Below are 23761 nucleotides of genomic sequence, written 5' to 3' on the forward strand. Positions count from 1 at the left end.
TTAAAGTTTTTTTTATTCCAAAGTATGTTTTTGCTTTTACGTGTGGAAAAAAAATTTGCATGTATACTGCGTTAACTTTTGCTATTTGTAGGGTGTCCTAACAAATTTTTTTGATACTTTTATATACAAAAAATGGTGGCTTATTTCGAGTGCGGAAAATTTTTAGAGACTTTTTTGTGTAGTGAAATTGGTTTATCTTCGGACGCTTATTTTCAAAACCAGTTTTTTCAGGATTTGGGGAATGGGGTCTTTTCCCGGGCTGTTTTTTTAAATAAATTATTTTTTTTTTCTGGACTGCTTAAAAGCTTTGATTTTTTGAATTAAAAATGTAAAATGAAAGTAACTCTCACAAAACAACCTTATTTAAGGGATTTCACAGAGGACAGTAAAACAATACATTAAAGCATTACACCATATACATAATATGCATTATGTTCTATATATTATACTATTGGCTTGTTAACTAGGCTTTGTTCCATGTAACCTTGTTTTTCAACATAATTAAGATTGCGTTAGACAGTCTGTTGACATCACTAGCATTTTTAAACATAAATGAAATATACAGGAAAAATAAATGTTGAAAATGGACAGTTAAATTGCACTACAAAAAACTTTTACATCTAAAGTGGCTTATTATTTTGCCATTTGTACCATTTAAAAAGAAGAGCAATAATTAGGACAAAATTTAAAACCAATTAAGAAAAATGCAACATTTTGTGTTCAGATCTCCCTTGTTAAGCAAATTCATGTAACAACTTTTTTAAAAGGTCATTAATACAATACCATAACAGTCTCCTACGAAGACAAAAACTTGGGTAAAAAAGATAACCTGAAAGTCCAAGCTTTAACAAAGAAATTATCATGTAATTTAAAGACTTTGATGAAATTACATTTTTTACACCCACAGACCACTATCAAAAACAATTTTGATCCCAAATAAAATTTTATAGTCAATTTTAAAACCTACACCACATTGACCCCCTCAAAAAACTTCAGTATCTTTGGAACAACCTCTAAAGGGAATTATTAACGAAAACCAACTTCAAAAAATTTTTAAAAACAAAACACTGTTACTTTTTTTTATTGGGGGTTTTAAAAAAACATTGCACCTTTATAGAATAGGTCTAGGGCAATTCTCCAGCTTCGATGGGGAGGAAGACTCAAGTTGTCCCTCGTGCTTATTTCACCGAGCGGGACCAGGCAGGGTTAGAGTCACTCCCTTTCCATAACCAGCGGTGATTTCCCTCATATGAAAAAATGTTCTGTACTTTGGTTCTCAAAACATATTTGTTAACCAGACACATGTATGTATGAGTAATTTTTACAGTAAGGAATGAAAGGGCGTTCAGCAATTTTAGGAATTATGAAATCTTTTACCGTTTTTCTTTTTTTTTTTCCTGTACTTATTTTAAACAACCCAGTCAGAATATCCGAAACAAAAACAGAAAAAACCAAATTAAGAGAATAATTACTAAAACGGGTCCACTCATTAAATATATCCTTAAATAAATTTTTCGACCCCAAATTTTTGGAAATTAATATAAATTGGCCTTTTCAATATGATTAGGTCACTTTTTATTGAAATTTTTGGGCCCCGAACACAATTTTACAAACTAACAATTCAAATCATTCCCTATAATCCAAAAACCCAATAAAATTTGTTACTGACAGCCGAATAATTTTATGATGAAAAAAATTATTATACAGTTGGGGAAACATTCGTCATGGTTTTATTTTCACCAGTATTTGTGAATATTGCTACTCACGAATTCAAAATATTCATAACTATCAGTCTGAATCATGTCCTTTTTCTGTTTTTGATGGTTTAAACATTGCACAGACACAGTTATAGGTGTATGGCAATTTTCCAGCTTTGGTGTTGGAAGAAGTCCCCAGGTGTCACCCCATGCATTATTTCATCACGGGGCAGGCACTGGTAAACCACCACCTTCCGAAAGCCTCTGGAGGCTGTCTCATAGAAGAATTAAAAACCCCCGAGTGGGGCCCAAAAACCCCCCATTGGTGAGGGGCAAGTGATTCAAAGCGAAAAACCTTAACCAATCAGCCATGGAGGCCCTGAATCATGTCCTAATAAACACAAATATTCACATTTTGTGAATTCTAAACATTGTGAATACGACTGTTAACCATGAAGTCGCTAAAAAAAGCATTTGCAAAAATTACCCTATTGGCAGTAATTATTTCGTTCAGCAGAAAATTGCTGTTAGTTACGTCCCTAACACACAATTGTACAGAATATACATTACGTACCCTCATAACTGTTACCAACAACACAACGATATTTACAGAATGGAATTTCATGTGTATATATCAAGCTGAAGGATGAATGCGACATTTATTATTTCTATCCAGATCTTTGGTCCCCATAATATAACAGTAGCTAATCAGTGTCATGTACTTTTTTATTTTTGTCCCCACAATAAGATCACTGTTACTCTTTAAGTTATTTATACGTATGACTTTGTATGTCCTATTTAACATTTATCCCATACAAGCTTCATCTGTTTGTTCAACTTTCTTGCCAACGGCATCAGGATCAGAGGGGTCTAACGGAAAACAGATTAAACCATGCTGAATGCAACTTTGTCCCTTAAAAATAGATAAAAAAAATTTAAACCATTGTCAACTTCACTTTAAATAGTTGTTCTTCAGGAAAAAAATTTTACAATTAACTTAGTATTACTAGTTTTTAAATTTAAAAGACACAGCATATCAAAGCGATTTTTTATAAACAGAGGTTTTTTCCCCCCGCCTTAATCGTTATTTATTTTAAAAAGATTTGTTTGTTGTTTGTTTTGGGTTTAAATCCCGTTTTAAAACCTGTTTCAGTCATGAACTGGGGGGCATTAAACCTAACCAGTGTTCCTGGTTTCGCCCGTAAAAACCTGTTTCCGCAAGAAACTGCCACTTCCCTACTGAAATTTTCGAGGAGGGGGACAAATGATTTCAGACACAATGTCTTTTATCAAATGGCCCCGGGGAAACATACCCCCACCGGGGTTCGAACTCGAACCCTGCAACCCCATAGATCAACGCCCCCCTAGGCTAAGGGCGGGCTTTTTTTAAAAGAATTCTCTAGACGCATTTGAAGAACTGATAAAAGAGTCCCATTTAAACTTGGGTATGTTTTCAGAAACAAGAAAGGTTTTGCTTTGCCCAACAATACCATACTGACTGATGTGAATGCAGATATTAAAATTACTAAACAGAGGGAAATATACTAAAAAGGGTCACAAATATGTTGTCTTAACAGTAAGTGGTCACTGTCGTTTCTCTTTTTGGGGGACTACTGTAAAATCTTTAAAAATTTTGTGGTTTTGACAAAAAAACAGAAAAAATTTGTAAAATATGAATTGTGTTTTAGCTTTTGAACATAAATAAAGGGGAATTTTACTGTTCTTGGGTTTTAAATTTGTGGATTGATCAACCACAAAATCTGAAAATTAGTCCCCCGAATTTAAATGATTTCACAGTTTTTGAAGACTGGTTGTTGATTACCTTTTTGGGTTTTTTGGCCTACCCCCCCATTTGTTTGGGCGGTTTCTCCCCTTCGTTGTTTGGGTTTTGTCTGGTGCCCAAAGGACTAGAACAGTCGTGGATTTTTTAAAATAAGACAGGACAAAAAATGTTAAAAAGAACTGTTTTTTGATCAAAAATTTACCCCAGGTCCTATAAAATATAACAACTAGGGTTGCTACATTAAAATACCAGTTTAAATCAATACTAAAAGATTAATTTAAATCAATTCGAAACAATCAATTTAAATCAATTCTAAAAGATCAATTTAATTTTTTTCTTAATTTAGAAATGGCGTCTTTTAAAAATTTCCCAAGAAAGAATTTTAAATGATTATGCACTTGGAAACCTTTTTCTAAAATAAAAACAATGCCTTTAAGTAATAATAATAAATTTCCAAGAAGTGTTTTATCATACATTTTAAACCCTTTACCTGCTTTATTTCTATAATGAACTTTTATTTTTTAAATTTGGACAATAAAATAAATGTTAAAAGGGGTGTTTACCAAAAAAGATCTCTGAAGGGGAAACAGGCGTCTGATCACTGATGGTGTGAGGTGATCATGTCTCCCGGGGTCCAAGGGGGCAGAATCAATCCCCCAGATGATAAGGGCTAAAACACCCACTTTAACAATACCAGTTTATCAATTTTTTTATATCTGATAATACTTCCTGTGGAGATTTTAATGTTGAGCTGGATGCCTGTCCCTTTAAAAAACTTTTGGTTTATCAAAATTTTATTATTCGCAGATTATAAAATTTTATTAATATATATGATAGACAACACTGTGGTTCTCTTTCTGTCTAACTTTGAAATTTGGAAAGGAAGCTGAACATTAATGATAATAATTCAAATTTTGAAAGTTTTCTTACATGAATTACCTATTAAAATTTTTTCAAAATTCTAAAATGTGAAAATAATATCATTTAATGGTTAATGATTTAAAAAAAATAATTTTTCCCTTGTGTTAACATGGGGTGAAAAAAATGGTTCTTGTTTGTTTTTTGTTTGTTGTGTTGGGTTTAATCCCTTTTTTCAACAGTATTTCAGTCACGAAACGGGGGCGTTAACCTAACCGTGTTCTGGATTCGTACCAGTAAAACCTGTTTTCGAAGTGATTGCCAATTTCCTAATAAATCAGAGGGGGGCCTAATGATTTCAGCACAAGTCTTTATAAAAAGCCCGGGGGAAAAATTATGCCCCGCCCAGGATCAAATCGCGACCTGGCTCCGTAGACCAATGTTACATGGCAACGGGTGGCCGAAAAGGGTATCTTGATTTTCATTTGGTTAGGGGTGGAAGGGGCTTTTCCACTGCTATAGGGGCCTAAAGGAAATAAAGTTCAAAAATGGGATCCCTGGACCCCCCTTTTTTAAAACTTTCTTATACTATACTTTATATTTCAGAAACCTGATTTTAGGAGATCCGTGCTTTAAGCAATCGAAAAAGAAAAAACAAAAGTGCTGGGGCCAGAAGGAAACTAGAGTACGTGCCCAGATTTCACAAAAAAACTAAAAAGTCATTACCCGTTGTCAGTTATTTTTAAAACTGTGCTTTGCTTAAATTGTTATTTAATGTTTTATTTTCTATAAATTTTTTTAGCTAAAAATTTCTATTTAGTTTAAAAAATAAATCCCTGAGGCATTCAATTCAGATCATAATTTGTTGGTTCAATCCCGTAAAACTGAAGGCATAAAGCCCGATGGTTTTTTTAAATGTCTGGCTCGCCAGGCTCAGTGTCGTACCAGTCCGGTGGGTATGACCAAACCAGCCGCCATTCTCGTGAGAAATCATCCTCCCCAGCTGCAGAAGGTGCGTTAAGGATTTCGTTCAATATCGTCATATCATCTTTCTCTGAATCGTCAACAATCAGATCATCTGACAACAGATCTTTCGGAACTGAAAATAGTAAGTTAAATTTTTGACACAAAAGTTACAGCCGACTTTTTACTAGAAGGAAGAACCAAAGGTGCTTCTCCAGGCATTATCTCAGGCACAGAAAGAATTTTACACCCTAAGTGAGGTTTTAAACCCACGGCAGTGAGGGTCAAATGGTTGGAAGTTGAGGACTTTAATCACTTGGCAACTGTGGCCCTGGATTTCTAGCACTTTTTAAAAAAAATAAAACTGTGTAACTAATACCCCTCTCCCGACCTTGGGGAATACATTCATTTCCACTGCATTTCTGAAATTTAGCACTGTTTCTATTTGTTTTGGTTAATTTTGTGGTGTCCCTTAAAAATTTTTTATTTTCCCGTACAGGCAACCCTGTAGGCAACACCTTTTAATGGAACAAAAAATTGATTTTATGTAGCTGTTGATGTTCTGGAGAGGTAATCTGTAGTTATTTCAGCTTAGAGAAACTTTATAGTTATTATAAGATTTTTTCTAAAGGAGGGCTGCCGGGGGGTTTTAGTTAAAGTTAAAACTTTTTTTCTGAAAACCTTAAAAAAAAGTCCCGACAACTTTTCAAAATGTGGTGTGGATTATAAAAAACGTCAGAAAGAAACCTTTCTGAAGTTTGAACAATGTTCTCAATTCATAGTCGATTCTACCTATTAGGAATACCCTAAGGGGGTTTTTTTCATATTTTAAAGGTTGAGAATCTGATAGATACTAGCCCGACCACTACTTACTGAGGTTACCCAAACAAGTGTTTTTGTTGTATTTAAATGGTTGCGAAAGGACTAGATAAAGCCCCCGACCACTATTATGAGGTTACCACAATGTTTTAGTTGATTTTAAAAGGCTGCGAAAGCTAACTAAATTTCTGTTTCCCCAAGGATGTACAAGAATTTTTTTCATTTAAGGGGCTAACCCACACATTTTAAGCAAAAAATAATTCCTCTCAAAAATGAGTGCTACGGGACAAAATTTTTTGGGAAAAAATAATCAAAAATTTTTGCAAAGGTATGAAGTTGCAAAAGTTTTTTAAAAAATGCAGAAAATTTACATTTTTCCCTTTTTTTTACCAACATTTAACTTCATTTTCACCCCTTTATCATTTTTTTACTGTCATTTACTTCTTGGCAAGGAGGGTTAAAAAAATTTCCCCAAACTTGGGCCCTAGCTTTAATCATTCAACCCCTTTTATTTTCTACTACAATTAAGAAAAAAAATCTGGCAAGTATTTTATATGTTTCTTTTTCAACACTGCAAAAAATTAAGATAAAATTGTTTAAACTTGTCAGACTTTATTTACTTATTTAAAATTGAACGTTATATATCTATCTGGTCAATTTACAAGTCTCTAACATGCTAATTTCGAAACCTTTTTTAAAACTGTAATGTGACTTAACACCAGCATTATGGAAATAAACCACTAATACATAAAACTCTTTCTATGAGAGACAAGTTTTTGTATTTCGACAAATAAAACCTTTGAAAAGATCAAAATCCCATTTTACCTACGTCTATATACACAATGGATTATGGATTATACCGACTACCGTTAAATACAGAAGGGAACGTGTCTCCCTATAATAGTGAAATTAAGCTATTGATAGGCAGGAAAAACAAATAATAGACCTCACCATGGTAAAGTTTGATGATTATTGGCGAATTATTGATATCATTATTCATTTTACTTCAGTCATAAAAGAAATTTAATGAAATTTGGTGGCTCATTTGTAACAGGCATTTTAATACTGTACCTCCAAGGTGAACCAGGATTATTGATTGACAGGGAAAATGATTTAATACAGTAAGTTATGATATATTTCATTCTAAAATTTTTTTTAATTTTTGAACAACTTAATATTTTTACATAATTTTAAAAAAAACATCAAAAAATTTCATCAGAAAGTAAACTATTATTTACGTATTTATAAAAATTTCAATTTTTTTTGTTTTTTTTCTATAATTTTCATTGTTCTAAGGATATAACAATATTTTTTACTGGGCAGCGAAAAAAAAAATAGCCGAAAAATAAAATACATTTCCTTTTGCCTTTTATAATATGCTTAAGAATTAAACAGCTGTATTACTGACTCTTAATCACCCTTGATATTTTTGCTACTGACCAGTCAAAAGTTTTTTTTAACAAAAATTTGCAGGGGTTAAATCAAAAAATGGAAACGGTGATTTTTTTGTTATGTAAGGAAGTGTGAATGTCCATACAGCTTAAATGGTTAAAACGCAGTACATGCAGTTTTCTAATACTATCAGGGTCCGAACCCCCGCACTTTGGTACCGACACACAGAGAAAATGCTCAATTCTTTTGTCTATTTTTCCTTTTTAAATTTGGGAGATTTTTATAAAACAAAGTGGTCTGAAATTTCTTCCAGACTTTTTTTCAAAACAATTGCCTAACAGTTATGCTTTTCCCGGATTTATGTGATTTAATACACATTTTACAGTTTTTTAGAAAATACATAAAAAGAATCAACTTTTTTTTTAAAAAGGGAAACCTTTTTGTTCTTAAACCCTTTTTCCCATTAAAATCCGTCAATCATAAGACAATTAAACAAAAAAGTTACTGAATCAGGTTTTCTCCGTGTACGTATGCAAAAAACATGTGAGTGGAACCCGTTTTTGTCTTTAAAATGTGCAGAATACATTGTAAAAATTTTTCTCTTAAATTTTTGCTCAATCTTCAAAGTAAAAAAATTTTAGTTGAATTTGAAGAAAAAATAAAAAAAAAGGTTTTACCAAAATAACAAAATATATATATACAGAATGATATCTTTTGTGTTTTCACCCTGATATAAGAAACAAGTTCAGTATTAAACTTTGAGACAGATAAAAATTTCTCAAAATGTTGAAAATTGTGGACACAGCAATGTTTCCTTCAGGTGCTAACTTTATAGGTGTGATACGTAACGTAATTCTATTGAATGCTATCCTTTTCAACAAAAAATAAAAGTGAAGAGCTTAAAATTTCTTTTCAATTAAAGGTTCAAAATGAAAGAAGTTTAACATACTTATACAAGAGGACCATGATGGTCCTGAATCGCTACCTGCCCCCCCAAGAACTGGTATAAGTCGTTTTTCTATTTTTGACACAGGACCTGTTTTTGAGCTCATGTACCCCCCCTTTTGAAAATTTACCTGATATCTCGAGATAAAAATTCGACCAATTTTTTTATGAAAATCCATTGAAAAATATGGCCCCTAGAGGGCACAAAAGGTTTTTTTTATTATTTTCAAATAACTAGTTTTTGAAGGGTGTGGGGCCCGTTTTGTATTGAAACCCAGATTCTCAAAGGGGAACATTTCACCCAAATTTTTATATGATTTGAAAAAAATTGGCCCCCAGAGGGTACAGGTTTTTTTTTTTTAACGTATGACCTAGTTTTGACCGCAAGTAACCAAGTTTCAAACCTGACCTAGACATCATCAAGATGAAAATTCAGACCCAAATTTCATACAGATCCCATGAAAAACTAGGCCTCAAGTGGTCACAAAGGTTTTTTTTTATTTTTGACCTACTGACCTAATTTTTGTTTCCCCATGTGACCAGTTTCAAAAATGACCTAGATATCACAAGAGAACATTCTGAACCAAATTTTTATGAGATCCATGAAAAAAAAGGCCCCCACAGAGGGCCAAAGGGGTTTTTTCCCCTTTTTTTGCTTATGACTAGTTTTTTGCTGCACTGACCCAGTTTCAAACTTACCTACATTCATAAATGAACATTCTGTCAATTTTTATGCAGATCCAGAAAAAAACGGCCTCTCAGAGGTACGGTTTTCTATTTTTTGACTACGACCTAGTTTTGGCCCCGACTGACCCCGTTTGAATTTGACCCGATACATCAAGATTAACATTCTGACCAAATTTTTTTCGATCCATGAAAAATATGACCTCCAGAGAGGTCACAAGGGTTTTCTATTATTTTTACCCATGACTATTTTTGTGGGAGTGACCCCGTTTCGAAAAAGACCCAGATTCATCAAAATGAACATTCTGACAATTTTTTTGAAGATCACTGAAAAAATATGGCCTTGGGAAACACAAAATTTTCTATTTTAGAGTATGACCATTTTGGACCGCAGTTACCCATTCGAACTTGCTAGAAAAAAATCAAGTGAACATTCTGACCAATTTTATGCAGATCCCATGAAAAAAATGGCCTCTACAGGGTCACAAAGGTTTTTTCTATTATTTACTACTGACCTAGTTTTTTTGGGCGGACATGACCCATTTCGAACCCGATAATACACAAGATGAACATTCTGACCAATTTTCAGCGATCCCATGAAAAATATGATCTAGAGAGGTCACAAGGAAATTTTTTATTATTTGACCCACTGGGGCTAGTTTTTGACCGCAGTTGACCCCCGGTTTCTAATTGACCCAGATATCATCAAGTAACATTTGATCTTTTTATACAGATCCCTTGAAAAATAAGGCCCCTTTGAGGTCACAGGTTTTTCAATATTTTGACCTTGACCTAGTTTTGGAATAGAGTGGTCCCCAAACAAAAAATTTTCCCCACCGCACGGACGGACTCACGGCGGAAACGGACGCTGGTGTCCAAAATACCTTGTCACTTTGTGAAGGTGTCTAATATAAGAAAAAAGCAAAAAAAAACAAAGGTTTAACATTCTCTTTAAAAACAGGGGTATAATATTTTCTATGTAATTTTTTTCCTATTTTAATGTGAAAAAGCGATTTTTTCCTACATGTTATATTTATTCAATGGGTTTAAATTTTCTCCCACTACTTATAACTTACACCTCCTCTGAGAATTTACTATTTCAAATCAATTTATAAAATTTAAATTTATTAATACACTTAACAAAAATTTAAACCCAATTTTACTTTTTAAAATTTCCGCTGAAATAAATTATCTTAAAAAGTTTTAAATTTTTTTTTTTTTTAAATTTTTTAGTTAAAGGTGTAGTACTGCTTTTAACTTCTTGTTAATCATGGTCAAAAGGGCTATAACATGTATATAGAATTTTATTCAAACTTGTGGTACACATGTATTTGTTTTTCCAGATTTGGCCCAAATCATAAAAACCCTGAAAGTATTCCTGCAAGTATAAGGAAATTTTAAAAAAACCATCAACTTTACTTTTTGGCTTTTAACCGCCCCTAAAAAATTTTTTAAAAGGACTGATCCACCTTTCAATCTGGGGGTACCACTTATAAAAAAAAGGGGGGTTCAATAAAATTTACTGACGAATAGCAAAAATCAGACCTGATCAGTTGCACCTTTGGGCTCACGGTCTTAAACAAAGCTGTCACAGGAGACAGCGCGCTCGACTATTTTGATTGGGGGAGTGAAACTGGGACATCTGAGGAAAATGAGCTGTCAAGGAGTGTTTAATGACTCCAATTGTGGAGAAAATATTTCACAATAGCCTGAGTCTAATCAAAAAATTTAACTTTAAGAAAAAGAGAGGTAAAATAAAATGTTCAAAAAACCATATAAAGTATATCCTAAGCAAAAAGGGGGATAATTATTAAAAAATTGGCGCCAGGTTATGAGCTTGTGTTTATATAGTTGGGTATGATGTTGAACAACTTTTTAAGTCTGAATCAAATCCATTTTTAAAACAAAACAGATAAAAGTGCATCAAAAATTTAACCCAAATTTAAGTAAAAAAGGGGGAAAATTAATGAAAAATTGGTCCAGAGTTATGCACCTTTCGTAATGGGGTGGGTGATGATGTTGAACAATATTTTAAGTTTGAATCAAATCCATTCAGTAATAACAGACAGAGTGAAAGTGCATCAAAACTTTAACCTAAAATTTAAAAAAAGGGGAAATAACAGAAAAATTGGTCCAAGGTTTGCACCCCTTGTTATACATAAGGGTAATGATGTTGAAAATTTTTAAGTTTGAAACAGATCCATTCAGTAATAACAGATAAAATGAAAGTGCATAAAACTTTAACCTGAAATTCCCAAATAAAAAAGGGGAAAAATTCATGAAAAATTGGCAGAGTTAACCTTGTGTAATATGGGGGGTGATGATGTTGACAACTATTCAATTTGAATCAAAAACCATTTAGTAATAACAGAGGTAGAGTGAAAGTGCCCAAAAATTTTAAACCCTTTAAATTCTAAGTAAAAAGGGGGGAATTTAATTCAGAAACAAGAAATGTCGTAAAAACAGCCAAGCTGATATTCGAAATATTGCCAGAAGCAGGGGAAAATTTTTACCCAAAAAGTTAAAATCAAAAGAGTTTTTAAATTCGAAAGGGGACATAATTTTACTAAAATAATATCAAGGGTTTTGGGACTTGATGTTTCAAAAGTTTTTTTTTAACCCAAGAAAAAAATGTTAAGTTTCAATTCAATATTGCATTAGTTTTTGGGGTGTAACTTGCATGTTAAACTTTAACCAGAATTTTCTAAGTCCAAAAGGGGGCATAATTTGCTCAAAATACATGTTAAGAGTTATGGAACTTGACCCAGTGAGGTTGGTAATTGACCTTGAAAAAGAATAAATAAGTTTCAAAGCTATATGCCTTTTGGTAATAGCTGTATGTACTTGCACGCAAAACTTTAACCAGGATTTTCTAAGTCCAAAAGGGGGCATAATTTGCCCAAAATACATGTCAGAGTTATGGGACTTGGTGCTATCAACTAGTTTTATAACCCCGAAGACATATGTGAAGTTTCAATTTAATATCTGTAGTAGTTTTGGAGATAGTTACTTGCATGTAAAACTTTAACCAGAATTTTCTAAGTCCAAAAGGGGGTATAATTTGCCCAAAATACGTGTCAGAGTTATGGGACTTGACCCAGTGAGGTAGGTAATTGACCTAGAAAAAGAAAAAATAAGTTTCAAATCTATATGCCTTTTAGTAATAGCTGTATGTACTTGCACGCAAACTTTAACCAGAATTTTCTAAGTCCAAAAGGGGGCATAATTTGGCCAAAATACATGTCAGAGTTATGGGGCTTGACCCAGTGAGGAAGGTTATTGATCTAGAAAAAGAAAAAATAAGTTTCAAATCTATATGCCTTTTAGTAATAGCTGTATGTACTTGCACGCAAAACTTTAACCAGAATTTTCTAAGTCCAAAAGGGGGCATAATTTGGCCAAAATGAAGGTCAGAGTTATGGGACTTGGTGCTATCAACTAGTTTTATAACCCCAAAGACACATGTGAAGTTTCAATTCAATATCTGCATTAGTTTTGGAGATAGTAACTTGCATGTAAAACTTTAACCAGAATTTTCTAAGTCCAAAAGGGGGCATAATTTGCTCAAAATACATGTCAGAGTTATGGGACTTGACCCAGTGAGGTAGGTAATTGATCTAGAAAAGAAAAAATAAGTTTCAAATCTATATGCCTTTTAGTAATAGCTGTATGTACTTGCACGCAAAACTTTAACCAGAATTTTCTAAGTCCAAAAGGGGGCATAATTTGGCCAAAATGAAGGTCAGAGTTATGGGACTTGGTGCTATCAACTAGTTTTATAACCCCGAAGACACATGTGAAGTTTCAATTCAATATCTGCATTAGTTTTGGAGATAGTAACTTGCATGTAAAACTTTAACCAAAATTTTCTAAGTCCAAAAGGGGGCATAATTTGCTCAAAATACATGTCAGAGTTATGGGACTTGACCCAGAGAGGTAGGTAATTGACCTAGAAAAAGAATAAATAAGTTTCAAAGCTATATGCCTTTAAATGATAGCTGTATGTACTTGCATGCAAAAACTTAACCAAGGTGTGACGCCGACGCCGACGCCGACGCCGACGCCGACGCCAGGGGTGAGTAGAATAGCTAGACTATTCTTCGAATAGTCGAGCTAAAAATGGTGCCAGAGTTATGCACCTTCTGTCATATGATGTGGGTGATGATGTTGAACAACTATTTTAAGTTTGAATCAAATCCATTCAGTAATAACAGAGATAGAGTGAAAGTGCATCAAAACTTTAAGCTGAAAATCTAAGTGAAAAGGGGGGATAATTCATGAAATATTGGTGCCAGAGTTATGGCCCTTATGTCAGATGATGTGGATGATGATGAGGAATAAGTATTTCAAGTTTGAATCAAATCCATCAAGTAATTACAGAGATAAGTTGAAAAAAGAGAAAGTGCACCAAAACTTTAACCAAGGTGGGGACGCGGAAGGACGCCGACGCCGACACCGGGGCGAGTAGGATAGCTCTCCTTATACTTCGTATAGTCGAGCTAAAAAGGCAAACTCACTTGCCACCAGCAAGCTAAAGGTTAATGGATATTCAGACACTTTAAGCCCATAAATTGACAACCATAATAAATATATCAATTTTCCCATCATTATTCTGTCCATAATATGAAAGTTTAAAGAACTGGTATACCTACAAGAAATGAATCAATTAAAAAAAAACCTTCACTAAGACTTTAAAAATAAATCAAACAGGCACAGATAAATCAAGCTGATAAAAAAATCTCGAATAAAAAATAAACATAAAAAATCTTAAATACAAAATAAATATTTAAATTCATTTGAAAATCCCCAGCAGATTTCCATATTAAGGCAAGATAGCTAAAGATGGCCATGTTGCTAGGGTATAGATAACTGGTGTTTGCTCGTAAGAGAGAAGATGTCCCATGTTTTATCAATGATTAATTATCCATAGTCGTTACTTTATTGATTATAGATTTGTTAAGTCAAGGTACATGCTCTTGAAAATTTATCTTAAACTCAGTCAATATATTGTTGTGTATTGGAATGTTGGAACTTCAAAGATATATTAGGTTAGATACCAGGTTTTTCTCTTTTTACATAAAATCACACTGTTTTGAGATGGTGCCCTGTTTAAGACATTCTAAGTCAGAACTAGATAAAAATTTAATGCGTCTAAATTTACATCTGCTTGTCTTTTCAGGCTGTGGTTTTAAAGTACGAAGATAAATTACACAGTACATGATTGGAACATTTTCTTCAAAACAATGTCTGGTACAGGTGCTATGGATAACAATATGCTCACTATTAGTGAACTCTTAGAGACTGGTTTCATCAAATGTTCAATCTGCAAATCAGTCTACCAAGATCCTAGACTACTTCCCTGTCTTCACACTTTCTGTCATAAATGCATACAAGGAATCACTGAAATTGAAAAGCCATCTAAATCTTCTAAGAACCAGACTGAAAGTCCTAACCAATTACAGACTGTGAATGGAAATGAAGAAGAAAATGAAACCAATGATGAGAAGAAAACTGGAAAGAAAATGAAACTAGTCTGTCCAGTCTGTGTGTCTCCGATTGAAGTTGGTATAACAGATAAGAAACCAAATGAATTTCCATCAAATACATTTATGAAAGATCTAAGTGACATGTTTGATTATAAACATGAGAAAGAAAGGCAATGTGAATATTGTAAATTTGATGGCAAGATAACTTCAGCAAGTTCACTCTGCTTGGATTGCCATGACAACATGTGTCAAGGTTGCACAGGAGCACATTTCAGAACAAAGGTCACAAGAACTCACAAGGTCATTCCTTACTCTCAAGTGCAGAAAGGTCTTTATGACACTGACATTCGGGAATACCAGACACCTACATGTACAAAGCATGCAGATGAGCCACTGAACATATTCTGTGAGAAATGTGAACTACTGATATGTAAAGAATGCAAAGTTGGTAACCATGACGACCACAAATGGTCAAGTGCAGATAAAGCAGTCCTGAAGTATGAGGTCCAGATGATAAACTTACTAAAAGGTATCCAGCAGCAAATTCCATCCATTCATAAATACGTACAGTTTCTGTCTAACTATGAAAAATCTATCGAAGGAGGTAGAGAGAAACTCACAAACAGCATCAAGAAACAGGCAGATGAGTTACACAGAATGATAGATGAACAAAAGGCCAGCAGCCTGGAGGCTGTGAACAATGCCTGTGATACAGAGAGATGCGAAATCCAGGTGAGGAGTTCGAATCTCCAAACGGCCGCAACCTCCCTGGAAAACAATGAAGAGTATCTGAGACAGCTGTTGAAACACGGCAAGCCAGAGGAGGTGTTAACACTACATAGGGAGATCACACAGCGGCTAACACAGCTTACACATATGCAAATGGATGGTATAACAGCAAGACTGAAGACTGATTTTATTCCTGGAAGCTCAACACTGAGGAACATACAAACTGTATTTGGGAAACTTTCTATTGATCATGTTCCTCTAAAACATTCTGAGAGTGGTTTGGCTTCTGGCAGTGCTCTTCAAATCTCCAACATGTTACCTAACGTACGGAACACACCAGAACTGATTCTAGAATTTAATGGTGAAGGTATGTCTGACACTAAAGAAGTATGGCCAACTGGTGTCGCAGTTACAAAAGATGATGAACTTGTTATAGTTGACAGAGATAATAAGAAAGTCAAAATTTATGAAAGAAATGGAAAGTTAAAACAGGAAATTCATGGCAAAGGGGAGAATAAGCTTGAAACTCCATTTGATGTTACGGTTCTGAAATCTGGGGATTTAGCAGTCTCTGACCATGAAGCTGAAAATGTGAAGCTATTCACTTCTACTGGGGAGCATACATTAACAATCACAGATGGAATAAAATATCCAAGGGGAATAACTACCAACACAAAGGGAGAAGTTATTATTCTAGATTGTCAATTACAACAAGTAACAGTTCATGACCCAAAAAGTGGGGCATTAATCAAAACAATTGAAGGCAAGGACACCAAAGGAATTAAGGTCCTAGTTGACCCTTATTACATCACTGTGACCCCACAAGATAACATTATAGTAACTGACACCGCATCACCAAATATAAAAGTCTTCAGCCCTGACGGGAAATACCTCGCAAACTATGGCCACTATGGTATGAGAAATGACGAAGTTCTTCAGCCTTATGGTGTTTGCTGCGATCACTATGGTTACATATTTGTAGCTGACAACCAAAATCACAGGATACACCTGCTACTGCCTGATGGAAAACTTTCAAAATTTCTCCTGACAAAGACAGAGTCACTATGGCATCCGATGGGTCTAGCTCTTACAGAAAATGGTAACCTTGTGGTAACTGAGGCTTTAGGAAAAGTGAAGATATACAAATATATATGATCATGAATAAAACTGTTAAGGATGTTATATAGGGATAGACTTATGCAAAACAGATTTACTATAACACTGTGATATCATTAATATCTGTGGGGGACTATTTTTAGTGGATTTCATCACTGTGTATCTATGAAATTAAATCCCAGCAAGCAAACATAAATCCAAACAACAATTCTAACTATAGATCTTTACAATCTGAAATTTACAAATTCAAGTCCCTATTTAATAGCCATTTTTGACAAATGTACAAAATTTTATGACAAAGTGTGTTATTTCAACAAAGTAGGAGGCTTACACTTACAGCAAGTTATTTTTTTAACCTGAAGAAGGCTTTCTAAAACATATATTTCATGGAAAAACACTTTTCCTTATACAGTCGAACATCTTTCCCTTTAACTTGACCAGACAAGAAAAATATGTTTAACATTAGTTTAAGCCATCGAAAAAAAACCCATAATATAGGGAATTCGCAGGAACCTGACAAAGAATACTGTAAAATCATTTCTTTTCACTGGCATGAAATTTCATGGCTCTGGTTGAAATGACTATCATACTGGTCTTTAAATTCTTTGATTTAAACTTGTGAACATAACATGAATAGGAATGTTGTTATTCACTGGGATTTAACCCCATGGATTGACATAACTAAATAATCCACACAAAAAATAGTCCCACACAAATTTCAATAATTTCACTGTTTTGCACTAGAATATGTGATAATAATATTTCTTTTACAAACTTTTCCACCTATGTTCTTAACACCACCAAAAATCAGTTGTGAAATAGGAAATATTTTAGCCAGTTTTTTTTTGGTGATAATCAAGACTGGATTTTGAGATTAAATAAGCCACAAAAAGAAGCACTTCTCGGAAGACTGTCAGGATTAATAATACAGCTGAACCTGTTAACAGAGGCCACATGTATTAAACAGCAACATGTCTTAAGCAGACAATCAGCTACTAGCAACTTCCCAAGACTTTTTGTTCTGTTTTCATCTTGTCAAAAAACATCTGCCTTTTACCTGTTTACCTCCCTTGGTTGGCTTTTAAATACAGGCTTGAATATATATGCAGTAGGAGTACAACAACAGCTGTCTAATGACAGCGCGCTTGACTATTCGAAGAATTGATTGAATAACGGGGTCAAAATATTAACATAGATATTCAGACAAAAGAAAAAAATAGACAATGTTCCAGTATTTGTGGATTTTGATAAGTCTTGCACTAAATGGCAATGTGTGAACCAATTTCAAAGTCCAAAAAGGGCCATAATTCAGCCAAAATAGTTGTCAGAGTTATGTACCCTTGCCTACAGAAGGAAATCATAATGATAAACAAGTGTTCAAAGTTTAAAAGCTATATGTCAAATAGTTTTGACAAAACATAGACTTGTATGAAAACAGAACAGATTTCCAAGTCCAAAAAGGGCTGTTATTCAGCCAAAATAGATGATAGAGTTATGTACTCTTTCCTACAGATATACACTATTATACTGAATAAGTGATAAAAGTTTCAAAGCCATATGTCAAACACTTTACACAAAATATGAACTGGTACGAAAAACTTATTTTAATACAAGATTTCTAAGTAGAAAGGGGCCATAATTCAGCCAAAATTCTTGATGGAGTTATGTACATTTGCCTATAACTGGTCATGGTGATAGTAAACAAGTGTTGAAAGTTTCAAAGCTTTATCTCAAAAGACTTTGCCAAAATATGAACTGGTACGAAAAACTTAACCAAGATTTCTAAGTCAAAAAGGGCAATAATTCAGCCAAAATTCTTGATGGAGTTATGTGCTCTTGCCTATAACTTGATATGGTGATGGTAAACAAGTGTTGAAAGTTTCAAAGCTTTATCTCAAAAGACTTTGTCAAAATATGAACTGGTATGAAAAACTTAACCAAGATTTCAAAGTCAAAAGGGGCCATAATTCAGCCAAAATCCTTGATGGAGTTATGTACTCTTGCCTATAACTAGACACGGTGATGCTAAATAAGTGTTGAAAGTTTCAAAGCTTTATCTCAAAAGACTTTGTCAAAAAGTGGACTGGTACGAAAAACTTAACCAAGGTGTGATGCCGACGCTGACGCCGTGGTGAGTAGGATAGCTCTACTTATTCTTCGAATTGTCGAGCTAAAAATCATGGGTCTTTATTTTAAAGAAATTTAGGCAAACTGTCTAAAGCAGCTAATGGCAGAATTGCAATAATGAAACTAACATATTAATGTCACTGGTTACTTTTTCTCTGAACTTTCATCATGCCACACATGACATCAATCGGTATATTTTTCCTAGGAAATGCATTTATTGTGTAGATTAAAAATAAAATACTTCATAAAGTATGCCTCTTGCTTTTAAATAACAGTGTACATGCATAATTCTATCCCTTACAGTCACAGATCGAGACATGGATAAATTCTAGGGGCAATGCCTCCTAACTGCTAATGCCAGATGATCCCTTTTACAAATACAAACCTATATTGACCAGACACAAGTTACTGAACTGGGTTATTAACTGTTCTTATCAACACCCCCAAAACTGAGCCCTCTGCTTGAAAATATATTTACTGAACTGACTGTTTAACAGCTAAAAACTCCCTGCAATCTCTTGTTTAGTTTTTGGTTTTGTTGGGTTTAGAGCCATGCTATAACAAATTAAGTCATTTTGAACAATTTTCAAGCTTTTGATGGTATACAAAGACCCCAGGTATCTCTCTGGACATTGTTTTAGGAATGGGCAGGTACCTGTGTAGAACCACCAACCTTTCTGAAGCCAGCTTAGTGGCTTCCTCACATGAAAGAATTCTAGATCTCAAGTCAAGTTTCCAAACTCGTATCAGTAACATGCAAGTCATTCCATATCTGTGACCTTAACCACTAGGCCACAGAAGCCCCACACTCTCTTTTGCTTACCTGTGCCCACTCTAGCAACCAATTTGAATACTGAAAAGCTTGTCAGAGATTTTACTTGTGACAGAAACTTAAAAAACTTCTTTCTCACAGACAAACATCTGTTAAGCAATGCAATTTGCAATTACCGAATTACAGAATATACTGATATCTTACAAGAATACATAAAATATGCATAATGTTATAATAATACTATTGACAAAATTCATGACAAAGTACAGACTGCATCCTGTTGCTAAAAAAGGCAGCTTGTTGGGTTGAGGCTAGGTAGCTAGACAGGTAATATAGAAAGAAAAGGCCCTGTATGCACTAATGTTTTCAAACCTGAATTTATACAATTCTTAAAACAAGAGCACCGCCTTGCGGGTGCTGACGCTCATCTGATTTTTTTTGTGTAATAGAAATATTGTCCTACCCATGATTTTCTAAGTCTAAAAAGGGCCATCATTCTTGCAAAAAGCAGGATAGAGTTATGTTTCTTGATGTTCAGTGTCCACTTATGATGGTGAAAAACTGTTGCAAGTTTTAAAGCAATAGCTTTGATAGTTTATGAGAAAAGTTGACTTAAACATAATACTCAACCAAGAAAATGATTTTCTAAGTCCAAAAGGGGCAATATTTATTGCAAAAAGCCGGATGGAGTTATGTTGCTTGCTGTACAGGGTCAGCTTATGATGGTCAACAAGTGTTGCAAGTTTCAAAGCAATAGCTTTGATAGTTTAAGAGAAAAAGTTGACCTAAACATTTAACTTAACCATGAAATCTGATATTTTCTAAGTCCAAAAGGGGCCATAAATCTTGCAAAAAGCAGGATGGAGTTATGTTTCTTGCTGTACAGGGTCAACTTATGATGGTGAACAAGTGTTGCAAGTTTCAAAGCAATAGCTTTGATAGTTTAGGATAAAAGCTGACCTAAACATAAAACTTAACCAAGAAAACTGAGTTTCTAAGTCCAAAAGGGGCAATAAATCTTTCAAAAAGCAAGATGGAGTTATGTTTCTTGATGTACAGGGTCTGCTTATGATGGTGAACAAGTATTCCAAGTTTCAAAGCAATAGCTTTGATAGTTTAGGAGAAAAGTTGACCTAAACATAAAACTTAACCAAGAAATCTGATATTTTCTAAGTACAAAAGGGGCCATAAATCTTGCAAAAAGCAAGATGGAGTTATGTTTCTTGATGTACAGGGTCTGCTTATGATGGTGAAGAAGTATTCCAAGTTTCAAAGCAATAGCTTTGATAGTTTAGGAGAAAAGTTGACCTAAACATAAAACTTAACCAAGAAATCTGATATTTTCTAAGTACAAAAGGGGCCATAAATCTTGCAAAAAGCAAGATGAAGTTATGTTTCTTGCTATACAGGGTCAGCTTATGATGGTGAACAAGTATTCCAAGTTTCAAAGCAATAACTTTGATAGTTTAGGAGAAAAGCTGACCTAAACATAAAACTTAACCAGGCAACGCCGACGCCGACGCCGACGCCGACAACCGCTCAAGTGATGACAATAACTCATCATTTTTTTTCAAAAAATCAGATGAGCTAAAAACTGCATATCCAAAGTAAAATCGTCTAATACCTATATGCTGTGAAATTATTTATATTTAGGGAGATATTTAGGGAGACTAGGTTTTCATACTGTTTCATGGTCAAATCAAACCACACATACAACTCTCAAACAAATTAAATCAACATTCATCTGACTTTCAAAACTGAAAGTCCACCTGTGGAGGTATATTAAGAAACAATATGGTGAAATACAAGAAACTGAAAAGAAAATGCGGAACTTTAAAGGCAGACACTGTCAATTTTCGCAATTTTAAGACATTCAAGGACCATAAATCAGGAGTGAGCAGGACTATACAGCTGGTTATCAAACTTGTCTGAGATATCATACCCATAAACATTGTGACCAAGTTTGGTAAACACTGGATAAGAACTTAGGTCTAAGTTAAGAGATCAGGCACTGTCAACTTTTGCACTTTTTCATAATTCAAGGGTCAATACGGACAGTTATCGAATCTGGTCCAGACATTATGCTCATAAACATTTTGACCCCGATTGGTGAATAACGGATAAGATGTTTGAGCCCTAACACTCACTTTTTTGCATTTTTTCGAAATGCAAGGGTTATTACTCCAGAGACTTGGAGGATCCAGTTAGTTATAGCATCATACACATAAGCATTGAGACCAAGTCTGGTGAATACCTGATGAGAACTAGAAAATGCTTTTGTAAAAAAGCGCATGTCTCCCCCAATGCAAAGTCCTATAGGCAAGAAGTCAATAGGGGTCAGGAGCAAAAGTCAAAGAGACACCGATGGTTGGCTGCAGTAGGGATCATCTACTTGGCATGTCCAATCATCCCGCTAAATTTCAACACTCTTGGCCTAGTAGTTCTCAAGTCACTGTTCAGGCTTCTGTGACCTTGACCTTTGATCAAGTGACCTCAAAATATATAGGGGTCATCTACTCTGCAAGTCCAATCATCCTATTAAGTTTCAACATTGTAGGTCAAGTGGTTCTCAAGTTATTTCCAAAAAATGATTTTACATGAACAGGCCACTGTGGCCTTGACCTTTAATAGACTGACCCCAAAATCAATAGGGGTCATCTACTCTGCATGTTCAATCATCCTATGAAGTTTCAACATTCTGGGTCAAGTGGTTCTCAAGTTATTGATCGGAACTGGTTATCAATGTTCAGGCCCCTGTGACCTTGACCTTTAATGGAGTGACCCCAAAAACAATAGGGGTCATTTACTGTGCATGAACAATCATCATATGAAGTTTCAACATTCTGGGTCGAGAGGTTCTCAAGTTATTGATTGGAAATGGTTTTGCATGTTCAGGCCCCTGTGGCCTTGACCTTGAACAGAGTGACCCTAAAATCATTAGGGGTCATCTACTCTGTATAACCAATCATCATTCTGGGTCAAGTGGTTCTCAAGTTACTGACCGGAAATGGTTTTCAATGTTCAGGCCCCTGTGACCTTGACCTTTCACAGAGTGACCTCAAAATCGTTAGGGGTCATCTACTCTGCATGACTAATCATCCTATTAAGTTTCAACATTCTGGGTCAAGTGGTTCTCAAGTTACTGACCGGAAATGGTTTTCAATGTTCAGGCCTCTGTGACCTTGACCTTTAATGGAGTGACCCCAAAATCGATAGGGGTCATCTACTTTGCATGTACAATCATCCTATGAAGTTTCAACATTCTGGGTGAAGTGGTTCTCCAGTTATTGATCGGAAATGGTTTTCCATGTTCAGGCCACTGTGACCTTGACCTTTGACAGAGTGACCCCAAAATCAATAGGGGTCATCTACTCTTCAAGACCAATCATCCTATGAAGTTTCAACATTCTGGGTCAAGTGGTTCTCAAGTTACTGACCGGAAATGGTTTTCAATGTTCAGGTCCCTGTGACCTTGACCTTTAATGGAGTGACCCCAAAATCGATAGGGGTCATCTACTCTGCATGTACAATCATCCTATGAAGTTTCAACATTCTGGGTCAAGTGCTTCTCTAGTTATTGACCGGAAATGGTTTTCCATGTTCAGGCCCCTGTGGCCTTGACCTTTGACAGAGTGACCCCAAAATCAATAGGGGTCATCTACTCTTCATGACCAATCATCCTATGAAGTTTCAACATTCTGGGTCAAGTGGTTCTCAAGTTACTGACCGGAAATGGTTTTCAATGTTCGGGCCCCTGTGACCTTGACCTTTAATGGAGTGACCCCAAAATCGATAGGGGTCATCTACTTTGCATGTACAATCATCCTATGAAGTTTCAACATTCTGGATCAAGTGCTTCTCTAGTTATTGATCGGAAATGGTTTTCCATGTTCAGGCCCCTGTGACCTTGACCTTTGACAGAGTGACCCCAAAATCAAAAGGGGTCATCAACTCTTCATGACCAATCATCCTATGAAGTTTCAACATTCTGGGTCAAGTGGTTCTCAAGTTACTGACCGGAAATGGTTTTCAATGTTCGGGCCCCTGTGACCTTGACCTTTAATGGAGTGACCCCAAAATCGATAGGGGTCATCTACTTTGCATGTACAATCATCCTATGAAGTTTCAACATTCTGGGTCAAGTGGTTCTCTAGTTATTGATCGGAAATGGTTTTCAATGTTCGGGCCCCTGTGACCTTGACCTTTGACAGAGTGACCCCAAAAACAATAGGGGTCGTCTACTCCAGCAGCCCTATAACCCTATGAAGTTTGAAGGTTCTAGGTCAAATGGTTCTCCAGTTATTGCTCGGAAATGAAGTGTGATGTACGGACGGACGGACGGAAGGACGGACGGACAGACGGACGGACGGACAGGGCAAAAACAATATGT

The 23761-nt window shown here is 35.0% G+C and overlaps 2 protein-coding genes across 2 annotated transcripts in view; one reads left to right on the forward strand and one right to left on the reverse strand.

Moving 5' to 3' along the window:
- Positions 1-2016: 2016 nt before the first annotated feature.
- LOC123537875 (islet cell autoantigen 1-like) overlaps positions 2017-23761 on the reverse strand; it is a 44118-nt gene continuing 22373 nt past the window's right edge. The window contains exons 12-13 of the mRNA XM_053529877.1: positions 5307-5437; positions 2017-2610 (exon numbers count right to left, since the gene is read on the reverse strand). Of these exons, the coding sequence (XP_053385852.1) occupies positions 2503-2610; positions 5307-5437 (239 nt within the window). The 3' untranslated portion in view covers positions 2017-2502. The remainder of the gene's footprint in view (positions 2611-5306; positions 5438-23761) is intronic.
- LOC123537874 (E3 ubiquitin-protein ligase TRIM71-like) lies at positions 6815-18849 on the forward strand. The gene is made up of 2 exons (XM_045321761.2): positions 6815-7241; positions 14321-18849. Exon 2 carries the CDS (start codon positions 14385-14387, stop codon positions 16509-16511), a length of 2127 nt encoding a protein of 708 aa, XP_045177696.2. The 5' UTR covers positions 6815-7241; positions 14321-14384; the 3' UTR covers positions 16512-18849.

This window comes from Mercenaria mercenaria, chromosome 18 (genome assembly GCF_021730395.1).
Source record: "Mercenaria mercenaria strain notata chromosome 18, MADL_Memer_1, whole genome shotgun sequence".
Taxonomy (NCBI): domain Eukaryota; kingdom Metazoa; phylum Mollusca; class Bivalvia; order Venerida; family Veneridae; genus Mercenaria; species Mercenaria mercenaria.